Source organism: Haliotis rubra, unplaced genomic scaffold, assembly GCF_003918875.1.
Source record: "Haliotis rubra isolate DU_JTF1 unplaced genomic scaffold, ASM391887v1 Scf106, whole genome shotgun sequence".
In the NCBI taxonomy this organism is placed as follows: domain Eukaryota; kingdom Metazoa; phylum Mollusca; class Gastropoda; order Lepetellida; family Haliotidae; genus Haliotis; species Haliotis rubra.
The window spans coordinates 1,855,187-1,880,856 of record NW_025764959.1 but is presented as its reverse complement, the minus strand read 5'-3'; the positions used below and the strand labels follow the sequence as shown (position 1 = coordinate 1,880,856).

The 25,670-nt window shown below is 40.1% G+C and overlaps 1 protein-coding gene across 1 annotated transcript in view; it reads left to right on the top strand.

Annotated features, from left to right (window-relative positions):
- Window positions 1–25,670, top strand: part of LOC124277940 (collagen alpha-2(IV) chain-like) — a 73,094-nt gene that overhangs the window by 43,340 nt on the left and 4,084 nt on the right. The window contains 35 exon segments of the mRNA XM_046713660.1: window positions 4,163–4,285; window positions 4,576–4,611; window positions 4,904–4,966; window positions 6,260–6,451; window positions 7,396–7,449; window positions 7,798–7,860; window positions 8,176–8,220; window positions 8,556–8,676; window positions 8,853–8,872; window positions 9,244–9,448; window positions 9,857–10,098; window positions 10,101–10,158; window positions 10,895–11,073; window positions 12,139–12,223; window positions 12,993–13,108; window positions 13,233–13,410; window positions 13,602–13,718; window positions 13,828–13,917; window positions 14,228–14,335; window positions 15,819–15,932; window positions 16,245–16,406; window positions 16,893–17,063; window positions 17,463–17,606; window positions 18,570–18,704; window positions 18,945–19,120; window positions 19,630–19,693; window positions 19,836–20,015; window positions 20,317–20,424; window positions 20,869–20,940; window positions 22,097–22,219; window positions 22,848–22,952; window positions 23,810–23,944; window positions 24,253–24,447; window positions 24,689–24,844; window positions 25,358–25,474. Of these exon segments, the coding sequence (XP_046569616.1) occupies window positions 4,163–4,285; window positions 4,576–4,611; window positions 4,904–4,966; window positions 6,260–6,451; window positions 7,396–7,449; window positions 7,798–7,860; window positions 8,176–8,220; window positions 8,556–8,676; window positions 8,853–8,872; window positions 9,244–9,448; window positions 9,857–10,098; window positions 10,101–10,158; window positions 10,895–11,073; window positions 12,139–12,223; window positions 12,993–13,108; window positions 13,233–13,410; window positions 13,602–13,718; window positions 13,828–13,917; window positions 14,228–14,335; window positions 15,819–15,932; window positions 16,245–16,406; window positions 16,893–17,063; window positions 17,463–17,606; window positions 18,570–18,704; window positions 18,945–19,120; window positions 19,630–19,693; window positions 19,836–20,015; window positions 20,317–20,424; window positions 20,869–20,940; window positions 22,097–22,219; window positions 22,848–22,952; window positions 23,810–23,944; window positions 24,253–24,447; window positions 24,689–24,844; window positions 25,358–25,474 (4,252 nt within the window).

Here is a 25,670-nt window from a genome sequence, read left to right as displayed (position 1 = left end):
CCACTTCTCAGCTGTCATTGTATAATTGACAAACCCTGCAGCTGTCACAGTACAGTTAACTAACAGCCCCATAGCTGCTCCAGTTAGCTCATAACCCCCATGGCATTAATCAACCAATCCCTTACCTGCCAGGAAACCCCCACCCTATAGACATCACCACCCCATCCTTTCACCACCCACTGGCTACCACCCCATCCCTCAACATCCAACTGATGTCTCTCTCCACCAATCTGACATCAACCAACCTATTTCTGCCAGATGCCCCTACCAATAGCTGGCACCACCACCATCCAATTTGTTGCATGTCCAGCACTGCTGACACAGCAGATACTAGCTACGCCTATAACCCTTCATACCACCTGTGGTGGTAGCATTCGCTACAACATATGCCATAACTAACTTTGCCAACTCAGGAACTGCCTCCTTGGGATTATTTAATGTTGATGAGATGTGGAGGTCTGTGGAGTCAGACCGGGTGGTCATTGACTGTCTGCTTCACAAGTCCTGATCTAGTTCCTGGGAATCTAGGCTACCAGATTTGGTATGCAATGATCTTTGAAAATTAGATCTATGATATCTACAAGACTTCCTGATTGAAGCCACCAGATGTGTCTGGAGCACAATGCCATGATAACAGTATGGAAAACATCTTTTGTGTAAATTCACCCACACTTTTGGACTACAGCTAAGAAAACTTCAATAAAAAAAGGATTCACTCTGTAGTCTTTCTTGCAATTCTGACCGCTTCTAGTACGTTATAGATTACACCTCAGCGTTTGATCTTTGTCAAGACAGAGGATAGCCAGCTTGACCAAACCAAGTGGCCTACTGCTGAGGATTAAATGAGGTCATGTCTTGGACGAATTTGGATGCTGGTGGTCTAGAAAAGATCTGGTTACACAAGTGATTGGGTCCATTATCAGTAGAAGCAGAATGAGGGATAGCCCAGTGATTGCAGGAGGGTTCCCACAGGGGGTCCCAGAAGGCTGTCAGGATAGGGCTCCTGACTCCAACATCATTGTGACTGACACCACCTCATGTTGTGGTCAAGTGGACAGATAATGTCAATGCAGACCAATTGCTTCTGACATGGACATCTTTATTGAAGGGCGAGGCTAGTTCTTCAGAAGATGAAGTTCAGAATCCTGGTGTAGCATTCTTTCATTGAGATAGAAGTTCTGCGATGATTATATTTGTGATTACAGTGATTAATTTTAGTCCACAAAGAAATTGACAACTATGTATAAATATTGTATAGATTGCTCTGATACAAAAGGGACAGAACAGTTCCACAAGACACACAAAAATTTGGTAATAAAAATAGTATACCCTTATGTTGGAGCAGCTTCATTGTGGATTTCCTTTTTAATGTAACAATGATGTCTTTATGTACCGTATGTCATGGGTTTATCACAGGGGGGATTGTGGTTGATGGTGTGCCATCTTTGAGGAGCTTAGTTTCAGAGACTATAGAGGTCAGCTAAATGTCTGTTACCATGATGAAACAATCACAGACTTATACAAGAGGTAAAGTGGCTAGAGTTACTAATCTTAGTCACAAGTCCTATGATATGTGGCTGGTGAGATACAATGATGCCTATGTATATATAGGCACCAATATATCACAGCAAATACTCACAGGAGTTGGGAAGTAAAATCAATGGACAAAAAAGCCTTTTGTATGTCTTGCACCCTCAAGTGTAGAGCCTCCTTTGGTAAAATGGTGAGATTGAACTGTGAGATCCCAAATAACCCCAGTGTTTATTACAGATGGGTGGGTCTGCTGACTCTCACAACCTGTTTGCACAGGATGTTGGAAATGGCCACAACCTTCCATTCTTTTAGCACAGAAAGGGGAATCCAGGATATGATTTTAGCCAAACAATGTACTGATATAAAATCAGAAAGGTACATCGAGTATTTAGCATTGCTGATACAGCAACATTCTAATCTTAATGATAGAAGAGAAGACGATTGCTTTTCTTTGTCAACGGTATCTTGAAAGCTTTTTGTATATCCTGTCTGAACATTTCAATAATTTCTCTAAAGAATGCTTAATATTTGGTCATAAATACTGAAAGTCTTCAGGTCTGTTTGGGGGTAAAAAGTTTAAATGTCCCTCATTACATAATGCGATTGAGGTATGCTTCAATTGTTTGGTGTCCATGTGGGAGAATATGGCCACAGTTTGTGGCTGTGGCAAATTGTTGCTAGGTCAGCAACCCACAACCAGAGACCTATCTCACTTATACATATGATGTCAATCAGAATGGAAATTTGAGCTGACTTGAAGCGAAGCACAGTGCTTGGCCTCGTAACATAGCAGGGCAGTGTTTATGATTTATGAAAGAGGAATTGTTTTACAAAACACTTAAGGTCTGGATAGAAATACCTGGTTACATTTCAATGACTTTTCCCCAATAGTATTGACGTTGTCCATTGTAATAATTCAAATCATTTCAGGACAGTCATATAACAGAGTAGTGACGTAGATACATGGCCCATGGTTCTTCGACATAGTTTACTAGACCTTCTTATTTTCTAACTTCTTTAATCACGACTTGTACATACTGAAACTAGATCCCTACATCCATCTTTGCTATCACAGAAATATGAACATGTTTGAAATGTCAGTTTACAGCCTGACACACACATCTGACTTTCAAGACTTGAAAATGTCAGTATATTTTTTTGGTCTTGTGGTGGCAAGGAGATAGTGGCATATGGTTCCATTGTTATTTTATACCATGTTTATTGGCTTATCAGAGGAACTTGATTGTTATTATTCTGATGTAAAAGAACATACCCTTATTGTGTCCTTCATCGGATTAAGTCTCAAATACTCTCCAAGTCCACACCACAGTTCTTATAGCATTTCTGAAATAGTAATGAAATAATAAACTCACGAAAGTGAATAAGTAGATGCCAGGTGTTCTGAGAATAATTTTTTTATATTTTAAGATTTACAATAAAAATATATCTGTTCCAATCATAGTGAAAATAAACAAGTTTTGTATGGTGAGAAAGCAAACTAAAATGAAATGCACACAGATTGCTGGATGTATTTCTGTTTCTAATATGCTTCTATAAATATGTCTTGTATTTACAATAAGTTATGTCTTGTATTTACAATAAGTTATGTCTTGTATTTACATTAAGTTTTTGAAAGAAAGATGCCACAGTTATAGTATAGCTCTCCATCTTAGTTGGTAGGGGCGGTGGGGTAGCCTAATGGTTAAAGCGTTGGCTCGTCACGCCGAAGACCCGGGTTCGAATCCCCACATGGGCACAATGTGTGAAGCCCACTTCTGGTGTCCCCCGCCGTGATGTTGCTGGAATATTGCTAAAAGCGGCGCGTAAAACCAAACTCAGTCAGTCAGTCTTAGTTGGTAGAGTTATGAGTGGGGTTCCACATAAGTGTTAAAATAGCAATAACAATTATACGAATTGAAACATTGAGGACACAAATCGAGTAACAAAGGTAAGTGAAAGTAATGCTAATTATTACAAAATTATCAAAAGAAGATTAAATACTTTCACTTAAAAGTCTCCACCATCTCTTCATGGACTCCATTTAATGCTGTAAGTATTTCACTTTGAATGTATCATATAAAAATTATTTTTTAACATGTTACATAAGTATTTTATCATTCTTTGTTATGTATTTATTTACTGGTAATTCGATTAATTGAGGTCCTTTCCCAAGAGAGTATATGTATACAGTGCCATTTTACTGACCTTACTGAGATCCAACTGTTGGTATGCTTTTGTATCTGGGGGGATCTCAGGGCAGAGTAGGTCCCCAGCTATCAATACTGGTTCTTGGAGACCAGCTAAGGAATTGGGTGTTCCAATTCATCATACCTTCTCTTGTTGCTTTCAATTCCGATCACAGGATTGTCTGTTCGAGACTTGTTTATGTACAGGCTGGTGTCATATAGCTTAAATACTGCTATGTATTAACAACAACAATAACACAGCAAACAAGCATGTTGCACATTTTGTCGAATCAATCGTATGTTTGAAGTGAATATCATTGACTCTTCATGGAATAAAACATGGAAACTTTACAGCTTGGTTCTTGCAATTAGTATTAATTGACCAACAGTTTTTGATATATCCCTGTGTATTTACTCAGACACTGTTTTCTCATGTGTTATAGGGAGATCCTGGATCTCCTGGTCTGCCAGGTATTCCCGGAGAAGCTGGTACACCTGGTCAAGATGGTATTCCTGGTCTTAAGGGAGAGCCATCAGTTGCTGGAGTAACCCTCCCAGGACAGAAGGTAGTGTACAATAAGTGCATCCTTGTAAAATCAAGGAAACCGATTGTGTCCAATTTTGGAAGGCATATTGATGCAGATAGTTTTTTTATTAAATTAACAATTTTTAGAATTGCAATATGCTATCAGATTTGCAGTGGAAAGTGTATTTTTCAAGAAATATGAGATCTCAGATCACTGTGTGAGCAGTGAAGTGGTAAATATCCTTGTTTGCTTTCAGGTATTCTAATTATCTACAACAATGCACTTAATTCTTGCAGTTACCTCTTAATATTATTGTTGCCATATTGCAGGGAGAGCCTGGAGCAGATGGCCTACCCGGGTTGCCTGTGAGTACTAACATTTAACTGGACTATGACAATTTTCTCAAAACCTTGTCTATAAATCTGATATGTGATACATCCTCAAATTTGATATGTGAAAAAAAATGACAAAAGCAGTGGCAATTTTTTCTGTATTCCAAGAATCAGAAATATAGGAAATGTTTTTATGCATCATGTTGCATTATCTATTGGTTTCCATGGCAACACAATCAAACTACATGACTAAGCTGCACTTATAAACAGAAATTACACAAACTAAATTTGTGCAAATATCCATGTACACGTTTGTTTACAACAGGGAAGTCACGGAAGAGATGGACCCATTGGCCCCAAAGGAGAACCTGGCTTAGCAGGACCACCAGTATGTACTAGCTTTCCTTGTTGAGAATGCCTACAAATTATCAAATACATCAGAAATTTAACACAGTTAAAACTAGAAGTTCTGAGAATATTTTACAAACATTAAAAATATCTTTATCTTTATAATCACATTTGCTAAATTGTATCATATCATAGCCTTAAGCATATGGTTCTATTGCAGGTGTTTGACTACAGTAACAATTACAAGTAACAGCTTTAGGCTCATGCTACTGCTAAAGCTATCTTACACTGTAACAGTTATGTGTGACAACTGCAGCTGTAGATCCCAGCTTTAGGCTCATGCTACTGCTAAAGCTATCTTACACTGTAACAGTTATGTGTGACAGCTGCAGCTGTAGATCCCAGCTTTAGGCTCATGCTACTGCTAAAGCTATCTTACACTGTAACAGTTATGTGTGACAGCTGCAGCTGTAGATCACAGCTTTAGGCTCATGCTACTGCTAAAGCTATCTTACACTGTAACAGTTATGAATGACAGCTGCAGCTGTAGATCACAGCTTTAGGTTCATCCTACTGCTAAAGCTATCTTACACTTTTAACAGTTATGAATGACAGCTGCAGCTGTAGATCACAGCTTTAGGTTCATCCTACTGCTAAAGCTATCTTACACTGTAACAGTTATGTGTGACAGCTGCAGCTGTAGATCACAGCTTTAGGCTCATGCTACTGCTAAAGCTATCTTACACTGTAACAGTTATAACAGTTATGTAGATGACAGCTTTGCAGCTGTAGATCACACTTTTAGCTTTAGCTGTAGATCACAGCTTTAGGTTCATGCTACTGCTAAAGCTATCTTACACTGTAACAGTTATGAATGTGACAGATCACAGCTTTGCAGCTGTAGATCACAGCTTTAGGTTCATCCTACTGCTAAAGCTATCTTACACTGTAACAGTTATGAATGACAGCTGCAGCTGTAGATCACAGCTTTAGGTTCATCCTACTGCTAAAGCTATCTTACACTGTAACAGTTATGTGTGACAGCTGCAGCTGTAGATCACAGCTTTAGGTTCATCCTACTGCTAAAGCTATCTTACACTTTTAACAGTTATGAATGACACAGCTGCTTTAGTTCATCCTACTGCTAAAGACTTTTAACAGTTATGAATGACAGCTGCAGCTGTAGATCCCAGCTTTAGGTTCATCCTACTGCTAAAGCTATCTTACACTGTAACAGTTATGAATGACAGCTGCAGCTATTGGTCACAGCATCAGGAACACCTTTGCATGTATGTTATGACACACCCACAGCAATGTAGACTTTGCTTTGCAGGGTCCCTTTGGTGACCGAGGACCCCCAGGAGAGAAAGGTAACATGGGTTTGGGCACTCATGGAGAAAAGGGCCAGAAAGGTTCCACTGGACCCCCAGGCAACCCTGGACCCCCAGGTGGTCTAGGAGCTCTCACCAATCCTCCAGGACAAATCCAAGGACCTAAGGGACTGAAGGGCATGCTTGGAGATGAGGTGAGTGGTGACGTGATGTTTATGTATATGTATATGAAAAGCTTCATGTCCACTGGTTCTGCAGTTTAACTTGATGAAGTGCCTTGATAAATATTTCTGACTCTGACTATGTTGTAGAATGCCATTCAGGCACCATCAAGTACTTTTTACTGTTTTAATACTTGAAAACACTGTTGCTAAACTAATTTTATGACTTTTGGAATGTGACATGATGAACAATTGAGGAATTAGATCCCTGTTTGTCTCTTTGAGCTAGATGTATTAGGATCTGCACAAATGGTAAACTGACAGTGTTATTTTGGTTTTATTAGGCAACAAGACTGAATGTCAAGTAGTGTTGGTAATTGGTTGAAATCTCATAATTGATGATTGGTTCATTACAACCGATCAATCATCGAAAATAATTGGTTTGCGTCATTTATCAAATGTTCCTGTTATCTTTGTTAATGCACACACAAAAAATAAAGAAAAAACATGTAGTAATTTGCAATTGGGTCTTTTGCAAATTGCACAAAATCCATTGGCAAATTTCGCATATTTAAAGGATGATTAGTATGTTAGGAACACAGACTTCCTGGATTCTTTAAGATAAATTCAATCATGACTTGGAACGAGCTTGTAGTGCTTATGAAATGTAAATTTAATGACACAGACAAAACCAACTTTGTGTAAAATATTGTTGATGCAAACAAGTGTTCCAAAATTGTTTGTGTTCGATTATGAGAAAACACAATCGATTGCTTAGTCGTTTAGGCACTGCGACCAATCTTCGATTATTTCAATTAATCAATTAATCGGACCACTACTAATGTCAAGTAAGCTCATGTGTAGGACTGTCTGCTCAGTTTTGGTCTGAAGCATCTTATCATCAGTAACCACAAGATTAATGAATCTGAAACTTCACATACTTGTTCCCATCAACAATTTGATTCTGTTCATTTCAGGGTATGAAGGGTGAACCTGGTCTGCCTGGCATGAAGGGACCTGCTGGTCTGCAGGTAGGATTTCAAAACTTTCCTTCACCGGTCACTGTCACCTCAAAGTAACAAGACTGGCCTTCTGACATGATACAAACAGGGTCAATAATCACTTAACAATAAGATGTCATATTCATTTCAAAGACATCAGAAAATTTGACAGATTTTTTATTTTGACAAGAAAGAAATGAGCCAGTGACATAGCTGGATTTTACTATAAGTAATGATGATGGTCCATATATTGATATCATGGCAATCTGCCATTAAAGCATGAGTAACAAATTTAATAAAAAAATATCGCTCTTGGACAAATTGTGTTCCCAATTGTATCCAGGATATTATTTTGAATTATGTTTTTGATTATTTCAGGGCCTACCTGGTCCACCAGGAATGGTTGGTGAGAAGGGCGTACCTGGCATTGCAGGTCCTCGTGTGAGTTGACTAACCTAGCATCTTAACAATACATTGTAGTGAGAATCCAACACATTCATACAATTTATGTCAAACAACTGAAAGTGCCAGTTCCATTCCATACATTCTTCATCCCATGACACATTTTCTTCTGGATGTCTAGACATAATAAATACACTGCAATACAAATATTTTGTGTATATTTTGCTAGTAGGGTACAATTATGTGCACTAATACAAAAACAACGAATGTTTGATTGTAAAGATACATGTAGCGGCTGATCATTGTGTTGCAAAAGCTTTATTATCTGTTAAATATTTTGTTGTTGTTTTCCAGGGTAAACAAGGTTATCCGGGGGTTCCTGGTCAACCTGGACAAAAGGTACTGTCAGATTAAACACTTTCTGGTAGAGATGAAATGTATTTCAGATATTGTGGCTGTATCTGAAATCTATACAAATATTAGGATATATATCAACAGCTATAATATGCTGAATAAAGCCCTATGGTTTTTTAATGATGTGACCGCCACCATATAGCTGGAATATTGCTGAGTGCGGCGTAAAATTAAACTCACTCACTCACTCACTTTAATGATGTAATGAACATGGCCAGTGACAGTGAATCACGTATTGCAATGCTTGAAAGTATGTACCAGATTTGTGCCTGCTACATGCGTGTGTTTGTCTACCATTATGTATCCTCCCTGTTGTGTAGGGTGACCGCGGTATGGATGGTCTCCCTGGTGTAGCTGGCCTTGGTGGTATGAAGGGAGATCGTGGTCTGTCTGGTGTTGATGGTCTTCGTGGTCAGAGAGGTCCCCCCTGGTCCAGCAGGAGTAAGTATGGTCTAAAGCAGTAACTCCCCATTGGAAATAATAATGGAACCTTGCCAACTAATATTATTTGAGTTTTGAGTTAATAAGTTGAAGCAGTTACATTGACATAAATGCCTATCATCTTGTGTGGTTAAGTTTGCTCAAAGTTACAATAGTTATTTAAGCATCAATTGCAGTATCTTTCTGGTCAAACTGTGTAAAATCAAATTGTCCCGAGCCATAAATGTACTTCAACCAAAGACAGAATAGGTGACTTGCTAACTGGTAAATGGGAAAATACTGCACTAGTGACACTTGTGTGGACCGCTGCAGTGATGATAATCCAAATCAGTCAATGAACAAACACGTTGTTCTCTTATCATCACTTGGTGTCAGAAGTTTTCAAAAAGTATGTCTCTTCACTGAGAGGACAATTGAAAAGTTGCTCACTACTGCCTTTTAAAACATGAAATATAAAGCCTCCATTTCTTACAGTTTGACCATGGAGTACCTTTATTAAATGCTTTACCATGCTATAACCCAAATGCTTACCATACCTTGCTCACCTGCTAATGATACATTATGCAGGGACCTGGAGGAGATGGTCCACCTGGTCCAGTTGGACCCGCTGGTCCACGTGGTCTGCCTGGTGATCCAGGACTGCCAGGCCTCCCTGGACCACAAGGTCAGCGTGGTAATGATGGTCCATTTGGTGGTCCTGGAATCCCTGGTGTGCCTGGTACTCAAGGTCTTGATGGCCCCAAGGGAGATAGAGGAGATTCTGGAGTTCCAGGTAAAGTTTAGCTGTTCTTTCAACAAACACAACACACACTGCAATTAACTTATGTTTTGTCAAGCAACCTCACAAGTTTTGGAGGGAATCACTACATTTCTTTTGGTTTCAGTATAAACAGTAAACAGCTATTGTTTTGTAATACACACAACCCCATTGTCATTTCTTTTCAGCCTTACGTGGAAGAAAGTTTTTTCATAATAATCCCAGTTGCTCATTAAAATAAAAAAGGATCCCTAGTCAATAAAAAATATACTTTAAGTCAATATTTGCACTTCTTGGTCAGGCATGGTATCTGAATATTTATCTGGACATTTGCTAATGAAATCTGACAAATGACACAATTCAGTATGTCAAATGTAGATACTGTAGGGTTGATGTTGAGCCTGCGTCTCTATTTAACATCAGGTATTGCTGGACTGGATGGTCGCCCTGGTACTCCTGGTCTATCTGGACAGAAGGGAGAGCCTGGTTTCCCAGGTGAAGGTGGAGCAAGTATTCCTGGTGTCAGGGGACCATCTGGTTTGCCTGGTCTGGATGGTATTCCTGGGGTGAAGGGAGAGAGAGGTCCTAAAGGTCTGCCTGGTCCACCTGGAAATTCTACCAAGGGTTTGCCCGGCCCCTCAGGTCCCAAGGGAGAGAAGGGTCAGGGGGAGGTTTCTCTGGTTTGCCTGGTCGTGATGGTCTTCCCGGTCTCCCTGGAGATAAAGGTCAGTTGGTTGAGAAACTAACACATTTTATTACCTACGAGGGCGAAAATATCGTGGTTCATATTTTTCATACGATGCCCTAGGGCAAAATATTACTTTGTCATGGTCACGTGACTTCATAAACAATGCTATGACGTCACGTTTCGTCTGTGACGTTGTGTTCTACATGCGGCGACGGCAGGTAGCCTGCCTATGTTTGAAAGTAGATTTTGGTTTATTTCCCTCAATTTGTCAACTTCTGTAATAAACAGAATATTATATTTGTGCCCATATCACACTATGTTTACGACACTCATGCCTAAATATCGGTATATCCCTTGTTCTCGCTTGGGAAATACCAACATTTAGGCACTCGTGTCGTAAACAAAGTATGACACGGGCACTCATATAATATCCTCTATTTATTCCCTGTGTTATTAATGCTGTAGTAGGCAGCAGTCTGAAATGCACAGTCATGTACAAATGGCCAAAGGGAGTGCATGATCGTATTTATTGAAATGAAATTTTGATATGTGATTGGAACGCGATAATCTTCCGGATTTTTCACAGAGTTTGAAGAGATATCTTGAGAGATTATCTACCGTCAGTTCAAAGTTAGTCTCCCTGCAGTAAATGCTCAATAACAGATTGGAACCAAGAAATCTTCTGGATATTTCAATTTGAATAGATGTGTTATCTTATGACACGTTTTCCTTCTATGTAAAGTGTAGAAACTATATTGTTCCCATATCCACAGGTGATCGTGGTGGTTCCTGCAGCCTTTGTCAGAATGGTCTTAAGGGAGAGAAAGGTCTGTCTGGTCTAGATGGTCTGCCTGGACAGCCTGGTGTACCAGGTGAGCCAGGACCAGTTGGAACCAAGGGAGAGCCTGGCGAGGATGGTCCTCCAGGTCTGTCTGGCCTGCCTGGTCTCAGGGTAAGTATCGGCACTCAGTTTACAGACAATTTCATCCAGAATGAAATAATACTGCACAAAATTTTAAAAACAGTTCAGCTGATATAAGCACAGTCCTGTAAGAGGACAACAGATACTGTCTATTACAGATATTCATATATAAGTCTTTTGCCTTGACTCACAAACATGGGGGACCCCTAATTATAAGTTTGAGGGTCCTTGCAGGCAATACGAAGGTCTTGTGGAGTAAGGGTGTCGAGAACTGTATGTTTTGATAATTTCTTTAGAGCCTGGAATGAATCATTGATCATGTGGACTGATGGGTGAAATGATGCTAATAGCTGCACAGAAAGAAACTACCAACACCTAGCAAAGTCATAGATGTGTTGTGGGTACATTGAATAATATTGTGCATCCTTCTGGACTCAATGAATCTTTTTCTGTGTCCATTCTCGATTTTCACACATTTGCCTGTCGCATAAAACTCTGATATATGCTTCTGTGCCTTTCGTCAAGAGAAATTCGGAATGGTACTTGTTCAGAGTAAAGGCTATTTGTTCAGTGGTATAACTATAGACACTATGTTAGCCAGGCTGTTTTTAGTATTTTGAAGTTATTACTGTTGAATCATGATCTGCTATTGTTCAGTTTCCAATATCACAAAACACTTGTGTTCAAACTGAAAAGCAAAGGCAGCATTATAATCCTTTTTTAACCACCCACATATATGTCCAATCTGAAGCAGTACTGGTTTTGAAAATTTAAGTACGTTTAGTTGAAATGAGTAAATTCAATTAAGTTTGAGGGCCAATTTGCCCAGATATTCCTAGGTGGCTCAGTTTGGGGTTGGCATTTCTCAATATCATGCATGTGGAGCAATTATATAGTTACATTATAATGAGAAGACTTTGTCTATAAATGAATATCTATTATAACGTAAAATTCCATATTTTACACACAATCTTCAATTAAAGTTATAGCTTGTTACAAGCAAAGTTTTTGCTGCAATAATCACACACCTGTTTTGGTTATAGCATGTGGTGTTGTGTACATGGAATGACATTGGCTAACATCTCTGTATTCTAGGGTGAGGATGGTCTGCCTGGCCTGCCTGGTATTCAAGGTATCAAAGGAGAAGATGCAAGAGCGGAGGTCATTCCTGGGCCTGAGGGTGAGTACCTTGAGTTACCCATTCTGTTGATCGTGTCAATATTGACAAAGTTTTGTCAAAGCTGTCACCGCGGGTTTTCCTCCCACAGTAAGCTCGCATGATGTGATATAACTGGAATAATGTGGAAAGTGGCATCAAAATCAACTCATTCACCTACATGGTGAGAGAGTATTATCACGGCAGATGACTCTTGGAATACATGTGTCAAACCAGTCTTGCAGAAGAATGAATGAATGCCCTCTTTCTTTTCCTCATCTGGATGGCACCATTGTACGTACAGCTACATGTTTAGACTGACTGACTGAGTTTGGTTTTACGCTGCTTTTAGCAATATTCCAGCAACATCACGGCGGGGGACACCAGAAATGGGATTCACACATTGTGCCCATGTGGGGATTCGAACCCGGGTCTTCAGCTTGACGAGCCAACACTTTAACCATTAGGCTACCCCACCGCCCCCCTTTAGAATGAATATGAACATAATGTCTGTTTGTAATGACTGACAGTGTAAAGGCACCTGGACAACCTACATGTAGTCTGTTAAGGGGCATCAGATACATAGCTGTAGTTCTTAAGAATGGTCCACTGCCTGGTACCCATTTTTTCAGATACACAACTGCTAGTTGTAATATTTACAAAGGGGTTTTGAAGTAATGGAATCAAACTTGTTTGGACTTAAATATCTTGAGTCTCTATGTATGTATAGAAAGCAATGACTGACAGTCACAGAAAGCCAGGGATTTTCAATAGACTGTGGTTATTTTAACAGGTTTCAAGGGTGAGCGTGGTGATGTTGGTCTTCCTGGTGAGTCTGGTCGCCGAGGTCTCCCTGGACCACAGGGACCCCCTGGGGCTCCCGGTCTGCCTGGAATCAAGGGAGAGAGGGTAGGTCAAATATGAATTCATGTCAACACCATATTAAGTTGAAAGGAACGTTCTTTGTCTCAGCACAAATAAGTGTGATGCCACTAAAATCACTGAATATTCATTGTTCATGCTTCTTTATCAGGGAACAAAAGGCCTTCCTGGTTTAGATGGTCGCCCTGGCAACTCAGGAGAACCTGGTATTCCTGGCTCAAGAGGCCAGCCTGGACTTGGTGTGCCCGGTTTCCCTGGTGACCGTGGTGACCCAGGAGTGTCTGGTCTGCCTGGTCTTCCTGGTATGAAAGGAACGAAGGGAGAAGCAGGTAAGCTATTTGTCATTGTAGGTAATAAACATTTTCTTGATGTGTGCTTTCAAAGAACTTATACAAAATTCCATGCTTTGTTGATAGTTTTAAATCTTTTTCAGAAGATTATTAAGTGCTCAGCATGCCAGTAAGCTGTCCAAAACTGGTATATTTGTAACAGTTTGAACAACAGATTTTTTATTTTGCAGGATTTCTTCCCAATAACGTCTGGGACACATTGAAGGGAGAACAAGGAGAACCAGGCCTGTCCGGGCCATCAGGTATTCCTGGCATGCCAGGTTTGTCAGGACAGAAGGGAAATCCAGGTGAGAATCGAACTTGACCCTGCCGATGGTTTCATAGCTGAATACTCCTCACAGAATGATGCCTTCTATTTGTTGTTGATTGAGCTGATTTACAATTAACTTCTTTCAGGTTTGCCTGGCAACTCTGGTTTGGATGGCCTACCCGGATTTAAGGGAGAATCTGGTCTGCCTGGTTTACCTGGCTTGTCTGGTCCAAGAGGTAAGGCAAATGGCAATGAAGTCAGTGACTTAGCGTTTGTAATGCATTGTTTACCCTTATTACAAGAAAACCTCTCTGCTATGCTTCACTGGAATGAAGTAGTTCTTGCTTGAGGAAACCAAATGTACATCATGTTAAACAGCACTGATTTATACAGTAATATATGTTGAGGGTGAATTTCTATTCAACGTTAATATTATAAAATAATATCATAATTAGGTTGTGCTGTCGGTTCACCATGTATGCTTCTCATTGATATGAATTACAATTTCTCTTCCGTTTTTCAAACTTGAGTCATGTTGATCTTCAGGTCTTCCTGGTCCACGAGGGGACAAAGGAGAACCAGGATTGCCAGGATTGTCAGGACCAAATGGACTGAAAGGAGATGGTGGTCTTTCTGGTCTTCCAGGCATTGCAGGTACAAAGTCTTTCGGAATAAACGATTATTCACACAAGAAGCACCCAGATAGCATTCAGACGTTGGCCCAACATTGGCAATGGTTTTGCCAACATTGCCAACGTTGAGCCAACGTCCGAATGCTACTGTAAACGTATTATATTTCGCGCAGGTTTTATTTTCGCGCTTTCCGCGCAAAACATTTTAGAGCGAAAATGTATACACCGCGAATAAACCTGTCATTCATTCAGTCTAGCCACGCCAAATCCCATCGCCGAATTTGCGAAAACAGCAATGTGTGTTGTGGCCACCATGGAAATTGGTCACATGACAGATGGTTTGATACAAAACAGATTACCATGAAATGACTCGGAAAGAAATAATACAGCAGTATTTTATTTATTCATTAAGATTTTATTTACCAGTACATCATGAAGCGAATAGTCACTTAACACTCAATCATCTCATTCACAACAACCCGGCTTGTTTGAAATCACAAGGAGCTTCATATACAGTAGAAGTTAATTCGTCAGATCGTCAGAGTTCGGAACATAAGACTGATGTGTTTTTCATCTCTTCCGTGAGTAAACGGATTACTGTGTACTAGTATATCGCACAGATAGGGATTTCCTGTGAGTAAGCAATAAAGGCCGCCTGACAGGTTAAGCCACTTACTGTTTGTTTTCACTGCTATTAGTGGCGGCCAAAGAGACAGCTGGCAGTTCCGCCAATTACTGATTGCGTGAACAATTGACCGCGCGATGTAGTCTAAACTGTCAATTCCGCTAAAATTGCACCACGCAAAAATAAGTACGTTTACAGTATCCGGGCAATAGTGTTGTCCTGAGTAAAGAGTTAATCAATGAAAGGATCATTGCATTGAACTGCCAGGTAAAGTTGGTATGATGATCTAATAAAGATGCAAGTGAGCCAACTACCTTTGTAGGCTCTGTACGTCACTCTGATGTGTACTTGCAGACAAACTATCGCAGAATATTCCCTCAATGAACAGATAGTGGTTTTGCATTTGTAATGGACTGTATCACCAGCAGATGGTTTAGTGAATACTCCTGATTTTAGTTATTCTAAGCATGGCATGTTATAACAGACATTATTGCCCCTTGTTTTGGTATTCTTAATATCACGTATAAGGAATAAAAGTATCCACTGTTCTCTCCAAATGCTCACAATATACATATATACTACTAATATTCAAGACTTAAAATAACAAAACTCTCTCATCGTAAAACTGTATATATCTTTAATATAACAATGAACCATTTATGATCTTGATAGAAAAACAGAAATTGCACACACCAACAACCTATGCAGAAAAAACAGAAACAAACCAAAGTTTTCAAAAATTAGTAACATTCAAATGCTGAAAATGTCCAACCTGAAAAACAGTGTGCTGCTGCAGCATGGTGTCTAACAGATGTTTCTGCATCATCACTGTCCTTACCCTGGATATCTTCAGTGTAACCATTTTGTAACCTTCTTCCAGGGTTGAAGGGAGAGACTGGTTTCCCTGGAGAACCTATTGTGGGACCCAAGGGAGAAGCTGGTTTGCCTGGTCTGCCTGGAGGAAAAGGACTTGTTGGTTATGCTGGCCCAGAAGGTGAGCACTATATAAGTTTGCAGGAGTTTCATATGATACACTTGCTTGAATGGAATAATTTCTTTATTATCCATTTTATTCATGTACATTTGTGCAGTAAAACACGGTAAGCAAGTGAGACGGTCCTCTTCATTGACGTCACAGACGACGAAATACAGAAACAATGGTTACATATGACGCTATGTGGTATATATGACACTGGTTATGTTTCACCATATGGGTAATAAAAGATGTTATAAGATGCAATCATTTTTTTTCTTATGAATAATGTATCTCTAATCTGACTACACAGAGGCTATCTTCCTTTGCTAGGTCTGCGTGGTGCCCCCGGCTTGACTGGTCTCAAGGGTGAATCTGGCCAGCCTGGTTTGCCTGGTCTTGATGGTCTTCCTGGTGTGAAAGGGGAGCCTGGGCTGGATGGACAACCTGGATTTCCTGGAAACGATGGACCAGAGGGTCTGCCTGGACTTCCTGGTGAGTAAGATGAACATGAACAAAGCTTAGACAACTATTAGTTGAAAGTTTTACAGTGTCGTTCAAAGTGGAGAGTCAGCATGAGATATTGTTCAAATCAATAATATTGTCATTGTTTGATTGCATGTTGTTACTTACTTTCTCTTGATATATTTTCTATTTAGTTCTTGGTATTACTTTCCTACATTATTCACTTTCTTAGAAATGGTCACAAATCACTGACATGAAAATCAAAACAAAAACAAAACTGGAATAAAAGTTACCCAGGGTGATATATCTGTGTCTTAGAATTTCTTTACATCATAACTAACCTAGTTTGATTTGTTGAATCGCCCTTGTTTATTGTATAATAAAAAAAATATTCATTTAAGAGCAATACCTGTTTTTTATCAACACCAATAAAAATACGCAATATGATGCTCAGTCTCTGTATTGGGCAGGTATTGAGCTCATATGATGTCTATAATTGTTTGTTGTCCTCTGCAGGTGAGCCTGGCAGTAAGGGTGACTCTGGGCTGCCTGGCCTCCCTGGACTCTCTGGACCAAAGGGCGAGTCTGGTGAACCTGGACCTGCTGGACAATCTGGCCTTCCTGGACTTTCTGGCGTCAGAGGACCACCCGGACAAAGCGGTCAAGATGGTTTGCCTGGACTGCCAGGTTAGTAGATTTGTTGTCTTCCCTTCCAGTTCTTTTGTAATAAATACCTGTGGTTATCAGGTACAAACTAAATACTAAATTACTTGCAATAATTATGCATCAACCTGTCGGGGGATTCCAGGTAGAATTTATCCCAAGCAGCCTATGCTGGTTGTAGGAAGTAACGAAATGCATCAAGTGGTGAAGTTCTGTGGCTTGGTTGATGTGTCATCGTACATTTACAGCATGGATTGTTGCTCATGATATCTCTCACTGGATAACTTGATAACTGACAGACATCCTTTAGTTGTATACCACTCCATGTGGTATAACAAATTGAATTAAAAATTAAAAAATTGTCATTGTCTCTTAGATATTAGGTAATGACCAATGTTATTTTCTACATTGCTTATTTTGCAGGTGTGAAGGGTGATCCTGGACTGATGGGTTTCCCTGGTGAACCTGGACGTGATGGTCTGCCTGGTCTTCAGGGTTTGGCTGGGCTCAAGGGAGAAACTGGTGCAGCTGGCTTCCCTGGTGAAAGTGGTCGTGAAGGCATTAGAGGTAAGTAGTATTAGGTGACTGACCCTAATTCTGAATGATTCCCTGGATATATTGTTAGTGAGGGCATTAAAGATAGGTTACATTAGGTGACCCTAATTCTGGATGCTTGATTCCCTGGACATATTGTTAGTGAGGGCATTAAAGATAGGTTACATTAGGTGACTGACCCTAATTCTGGATGCTTGATTCCCTGGACATATTGTTAGTGAGGGCATTAAAGATAGGTTACATTAGGTGACCCTAATTCTGGATGCTTGATTCCCTGCACATATTGTTAGTGAGGGCATTAAAGATAGGTTACATTAGGTGACCCTAATTCTGGATGCTTGAATCCCTGCACATATTGTTAGTGAGGGCATTAAAGATAGGTTACATTAGGTGACTCTAATTCCGGATGCTTGATTCCCTGGATATATTGTTAGTGAGTCATTAAAGAATGGTTACATTAAGTGACTCTAATTCTTAAGCTTTAAGCTATACAAGATCATAGCTAAATCACAATCTTAGATGCAACAATCCTTAAGCATTAATACATGTGTTACACATTGATGTCTGATGTAACAGGGCTCGATTTAAGAGACGTTAACCTACTTGCACCAGGTGCAACCTAAGATAAAAACCTAGTTGCACCAGCCAAATTCCAGTTGCACTGCCTTTATTGCAATATGTAATGAAAGAAATATGCTATTGAATTATTCAATGTTTAGAAGACAAATGAGCTGACATAATTATGCTTGTAATGTTAGATTTATTGTTGATATATTTCTAAAGAATTGTCTTGCACCTGGTGCAAGTTAGACAAATAACTAGGTTGCACTAAGTTATATTGGGTTGCACCAGTGCAAGTAACAAAGCACTAAATTGAGCCCTGTGTTAGTGTAGGCATTTACTGGCTTTGACAAAAGAGTGACTAATATGTTCAAATGTTGCTGGTATTTGACAGTAGGTGCCTATTTGTTTCAGGATCAAAGGGTAGTGGTGGTCTGCCTGGCCTGCCTGGTCTGAAGGGAGATGCTGGAGAGGCAGCACTACCTGGACTTCCTGGTGACCGAGGCGAAGATGGTCTACCTGGAATACCTGGGGAACGTGGACAGGACGGTAGGCATCGTAACATTAGTTCTGTTATATGCATGCAAATGCCCAACAACTTGCTGCAGCCACAGTCATCTTGGATATAACAAAGTGGGATATAGTACAGTTCTAATTAAGACAATTCTAATTGGAGTGACAATTTTCTTATATGTGAATATAAAACTTTCATTATGAAGGTTCAAGGAAAATGTTGTTGCCCACTCTATTGAGACTGATACAGAGAGACTACTTTGTGCTTGTTTGAAGGTCTGCCTGGTCTGTCTGGAGATAAAGGAAGCCCAGGGGAGCCTGGTGTCGGCCAGCCTGGCAGAGATGGTGAACCTGGAGTGCCAGGACGTGATGGAGAACCTGGACTTCCTGGTCTTGGAGGACCAAAGGGAAATCCTGGGCCTGTAGGATTCCCTGGTCTAAAGGGAGAGAGGGTATGGATGATGACTATATGATATTTGCAGCCTGTATATTCTTTAGGGGTTTATCAATAATCAGTACATCACCAATCTCAACCAAATATTAATGATAGTAGCTTTAACACTGAAATGTCCTTCATTAATTGTGCGTGTACAAATATCTTTTGTGGAAATAGATAGTAGCTTTAACACTGAAATGTCCTTCATTAATTGTGCGTGTACAAATATCTTTTGTGGAAATAGATAGTAGCTTTAACACTGAAATGTCCTTCATTAATTGTGCGTGTACAAATATCTTTTGTGGAAATAGATAGTACCTTTAACACTGAAATGTCCTTCATGAATTGTGCGTGTACAAATATCTTTTGTGGAAATAGATACAAGGAACACAATTCCAGAATGGAAATTTAAATTTCATTTAATTGAAGAACAGTCTAATAGATGATGCATGATTAAAATGGCTCCACAAATAAGTGTTTCCTAATTAGTTTACGGATGTTTTATTGTATTTTGGACATGTGTAGGGACAGCCTGGTCTTGATGGTCGCCCTGGCCAGCCTGGAAGAGATGGTCTGTCTGGAATGAAAGGTACCTGCCATCTACATACTTGCAGATATCATGCAAAAAACTAGTTGCTAGTGTAACACTTCGAGCATAAATCCTTCTCCTGCCATTTTTTTGGCTTTTCTTCCTGGTATTTTGTTTATTGTGACAACTGTCATTTTTACAGGAAACTCTGGCCTTCCTGGCCTGCCTGGTGCTCCTGGTAGCAAGGGAGAGTCTGGTCTGCCTGGCCTACCAGGTACTTCTGGCCTTAAGGGTGATGCAGGTCTGGATGGGCGTCCAGGTCTCCCTGGTTTGTCTGGTCCAAAGGGAGACAGAGGATTCAATGGTCGGGATGGAGAGCCAGGTAAGCACAGTTGCATGGAGACTGACCCTTCAAAGTCATTCAGCTATAGTATACAGTAATCAGAGAGTAACATCTATAGTATGAACCAGCCGGTCAGCATTAAGCAATTTATGAAGCAAGTAAGAATTACTCCTCTATTTCATATTTCACCTCTGTCTGTAACACATGAGCAATATCATCATATGTTCTTTATCCCCTCATATTACATACATGACAGGTAAGGTAGTGGAAGATAAAAGTCTAACTTGTGTGCTTTTTGTAAACTATAGACAGTTACCATGGTTACTTGTTTATGTTTTAGGACTTCCTGGACTTAAGGGAGATGGGGGTGACTCAGGCCTGCCTGGGCTCCCAGGTTTGTCTGGAGCTAAGGGATCACCTGGTCTGTCTGGTCTGCCCGGAGCTCCAGGTATGTAGCTCATGGATAATGTCACAAACAGTAAATTTCTTTGTTTACAAGCGTTAATGTCCCAAAGCCAGTCCTTGTTACTGTAAAAACTATTGGAATACATTTGAGTGACTGTTTGAGTGCCTTTGTATTCCTTACTTTCATTATGTTTGAAATACATTGAAGTGAAACTAAAGTTCTTACCACAAGTATTTGCCATACATTGATTGAGTGAGTGAGTTTAGCTTTACGCCACACTCAACAATATTCCAGCTATATGACAGCGGTCTATAAATAAACGAGTCTGGACCAGACAATCCAGTGATCAACAGCATGAGCATCGATCTGCGCAATTGCGAACCGATGACATATGTCAACCAAGTGCCATACATTGAAGTGAAACTAAAGTAGTTCTTACCACCAGTGGTGCAGTGATATTTCAATCTGTGTTTCTTCTGTGACTAGGAGGGAAGGGTGAGCCTGGGTTCCCAGGTCTTGATGGGCTTCCTGGTCAATCAGGACTACCAGGAGAGAGAGGTATGTTGTACATTTCTAGCTGTGTCCACTCCAACTTCTTTACATAAAATGAATCTGAAATGTAGATAATCTGTATGATATAGATAACTGCACATTGCACTGTATCTATTGACTTTTGTAATCATTTTTTGCAAGTGTAGATTGGGTACCACCTAGGATGACAAAGGGTAGCAGACCTTCACGCTTACCAGTCTTAGTATTCATGAGATATTTCATGCCTACAAGTTATTGGATTTGCTGGTTATATTTAGATTCAAGTCCATTTCAGATGGAAACTTTCATTATACCTCAATTTATGGTTTTGGACTGTTTGAGTGCTTTAACGTTATAATAGTTCAGGGCAAAAGTGTGCTTTATTACACTATACATGGTGGTAGAGTGAACTGTATTTCTTTTCTAAGATGCCAAATTTAATACTTTCTAAGGATAATTACGATTAATCTAAGGAGGAAAACAATCGACAGGGTCGGTGACCTAAATTAAGAATCCTCGCACAGGGCTAACTGGTGCGCTGTTCTATTGATGTGTCTGCCCCCCTACGTTAAGACGAACGTTACCAGAAAAAAACAAAGGATAAACAGTTTGATGACAGTTTACGTTCAGAATAAAATAACTTCTCTAAATTATTCTAACTACATCTGTATTAACGTAAACCATATGGGGCAATATGAACGTCGCATTTCAACTACCAACGTACGTTTAGATCAGTACATCCAGATGGAGCTGAGTAGTCAAGCGACATTCCACGATTGCATTGTGGGAATGTAAACATTGCGAACGTTTCCGTGTCGCTGAAAATTTGTGAGTCGAATTGAGACATTTTAACCATCAGAAAACATAAACGTAATGAAACCACCAGTGATGTTATCTGTGTGAAGCAACTGCAAACCAAGAAACGCGATGCAACGGAGTAGTTTACTGTAGGAGGCTGTACGAGGCAATGACAACTGACATGCATCGTGACGTCCCTTACATTGTGATGTAATGTAACATTGTTCGATTATGAGGGGGCAGACTAGAATGGCGCAGTGACACCAATGCATTGTGACGTAATAGAAAAAAATTCACATTATCGTCTGATAAAGTATTGTTGGCGCCTTTGATCTTTCACCGTAGCATCTTAGAATTGGTGGTATACTTGTTGTGTATACTGTAGGTCTGGATGGCCCTGCCGGTCCCCCTGGTCTGCCTGGTCGCTCCACACAGGGTCTGAAGGGAGAGCCTGGACGTTTAGGCCAGCCTGGTAATGATGGACGTCCAGGACTGAAGGGAGATCCAGGTGAGATTACCTTCCTTAGTGTGTGTATTTTATGAGTGCTTCGTCAACGTTGTTGGAGTACACAGACTGTATTTTATGTTTCTCTCAATGCATGAAGGATGGTTGAATATAATAAAGGTATTTTATTACACAATATAGATATATCTACATCCATTTCGCTGGCACATAAGGCTTATTATCTGCCATATGGTGACAGGATACTAAAACTTCAATCGATGACATTGAAACATAAGAATGAACCCTCTTGTTCTGTTAGCCACACTTTCCAAACAAATACTGTTAGAAAGATCGAAGTATATTCAAAAGACATAACATAACGTATAATAGGGCATTCGTCCCTGAGGATAATATGCCCCACAAGGAAAGAAATTGTGTGGATTAAAAGGGTTTCCTGTACATATTCTATAACTGAAATGTAATTATTGTGTTAATGATACCTATCATATGGAAAGGTACTGTGTGGAATAACAGGGTTACGCAATTCTCCAGACTTATGCAAGGAAATCAAAAATATGCCAATGGACCCAGTTATCATCTTGTTACTGAGAATGCCATCCAGCTATCAGGCTTGAAGGATTACATGATGGTGATGTAGTAGTACATGTTCTTACCTGTGGGGATGTTGCAGGTATGCCTGGACTTGATGGCCTGCCTGGTGTAAAGGGTGAACCTGGACAATCCTCTGATGGTCGTCCTGGACTTAAGGGAGAGCCTGGACTTCCTGGACGAGCTGGTCAGTTTTAGTTAAATTATGATGTTTAAAGAAGTACTATGACTAATTTCAGAGTTTGACAATGTGTGGGTGTCATTATTAACCTTGGTGAAAACGAGACATTATCAAGGTGTCATTAGTAACATTGTGGTGTCTTTCATGACTGTGTAAAACTGAGACATCGTCAAGATGTTACCTGTATGAAACTGAGACATCGTCAAGATGTTACCTGTATGAAACTGAGACATTGTCAAGATGTCACCAGTAACCTGTATGAAACTGAGACATTGTCAAGATGTCACCAGTAACCTCTATGAAACCGATACATCGTCAAGATGTCACCAGTAACCTGTATGAAACTGAGACATTGTCATGGTGTCTTCAGTGACTGTAGACATGTTGGATGACAGTGTCCTAGAAAGTGTTCTGTTTTGTGTTACGAAAGATGCTTGTCTGAAAGTTGTCATTTCAGTTATAGAGGATACTAAACAACCTTCCGTGTAATACCATTTTTATCAAACGAGTTAATGATTTGGTATCAAATGAGCGAAAGCATGAGTGAAAGCAAGTTTGATACTAAATCTTTCACGAGTTTAATAAAAATGGTATTTCACGGAAGCGATTTTAGTATTAGTTTATTACTCTCCAACATAAATTGAGAGAAACTGCCTACTAACAGTGTGATGACTTTCAGCTTTCCGCGAGTCAAGCACGGTCTAATACCATTGCGACAGTGGCATTAGCATTGTGACGTCAGAACTGTGACATCATATGTCTCCCGGTATTACACTAGTGTCATATTGCCGTATCTTTCACGGGCGAGCAATAACAAGAGATATTACATGATGACTTATGGCTGCTTGCTACTGTGTCCCCAGGTCTGCCCGGAGAGAGTGGACAGCGTGGTAACGATGGCCTGCCTGGTTTACCTGGTCTTAAGGGTGACCGCGGACAGAACGGATTCCCCGGAGAGCAAGGACGCGATGGCCTTCCTGGTCTAAGTGGATCCAAGGGTGAGTTTCTTTAGGGCTTTGTTTTTTTATAAACGAGTATCAATTTTGCACTTTTTGTGTTTTCAACATCTGTATGGCATGCTTGGATTTATTTCAAAAATTTGAACCATTGACATGTATGTTTTTGTCCAACACATGTTTCAAAGTACCTAGTAGGTTGGAATGATAACTGTACTTGATACGTGATTTAACAAAAAATCTGCAGCAGATCATGATCATTTATGGTTTCACATATTTGCCTTATGTTAGTATGCTAAATACTAATTGTTGATATACTATGAAACCAAATTGCAAGCCTTGATTGTGAGGGATATTGTATAAGACAAACGTAACCATATTGAATCTTTCTGAATTACCTTTAATGCAGGTAACTCTGGCTTGCCTGGACTCCCCTGGTATCTCTGGTGGGAAGGGAGATAGTGGTCTTCCTGGTCTTCCTGGAATCCTGGGACCAAAGGGAGAAGCTGGTCTACCTGGTCTGTCTGGTCGGGATGGAACACCAGGTTAGTTACTACACGCTGCTTCGGTTCTCTTCATGCACAGTCTCCGCTCACTTCTTGATTGAAGATTTATGTTATCACTGAGCCAAGTTGTTTAGTCACTGGAGGTGAAACCATTCTGTTGACATATTTTATACATTAAATGTAATTTATGTAAATAAAATCTTGTTATTGAATTGTGTTGAATGTCAACTGTTAACTTAGCTTACTTTGACTGGTTGATTCATGGACTGTTCTCTTGTAGGTCAACCTGGTGCCTTTGGTTTGAAGGGAGAGCCTGGTTTGCCCGGTGTTGTGAATTACGAACAACTTCCTAAAGGAGATCGAGGATTCAAGGGAGACCCTGGTCTGAATGGTCTGCCAGGTCTCTCTGGATCCAAGGGAGAATCAGGACGCCCTGGTAAGTGAGACCACTCTTTTAAATGCCATAGTTAGATACACAGTTAATTATAATCTTTGTGGACATTATACTGGCTTGATTGCTGGCAATATAAGACCATATTATCAAGTGATCGGACTGAGTAACAAGTCATGGTAACCATCAATGCTCATAGCGTCAATCACGTGAATGTCTTGTCTAGATCTAGTATTTAAGACACAGGTGCATACTTGGTTATATATAGGTGGTTGTCTATTTCCAAGTGCAACATTAACACAATAAACAAACAGATACTTATGTGTGTTTTTCCTTCTTTTTTTTCCCCGTTTTTTACGAGATGTTTATTTGTCAGTGATGTGTACAGTTGAGAAGAACAATGTTTAAACGTATTCTCATTCTGTTTCCTTCCTCCGTGAGAACACAGATGTAAGTTTTCTGATGCATACAAAGCAGCATGGCACACCATGAGAACACAAAATGCAGGAAGAGGTTACACGTGACAATTCTTTCCATTTATAATGACCTGATTTTCAGGATCTCCTGGTATCCCCGGTGAGCCTGGTCCAAGTGGTCTGCCAGGATTCAAGGGAGAGCGTGGTACCCAAGGTCTACGAGGTCTCGACGGTCTGCCTGGAACTGCAGGAACACCAGGTAATAATGATTACTGTTGCTAGTATTAGAAATAGTTTGGGATGTTGGATAGCTGTGATATTTTGGACAGTTGGATGTCCTAGTGATTAGAGCCTTCTGTCATCTCACGTATGCCATGTAATCATAAGTAGGGATGCGAATTTTCCGCGGATCTGCGGAATTCCAGGAATTTCATAAGGCCAAGGGTAATTTTTGT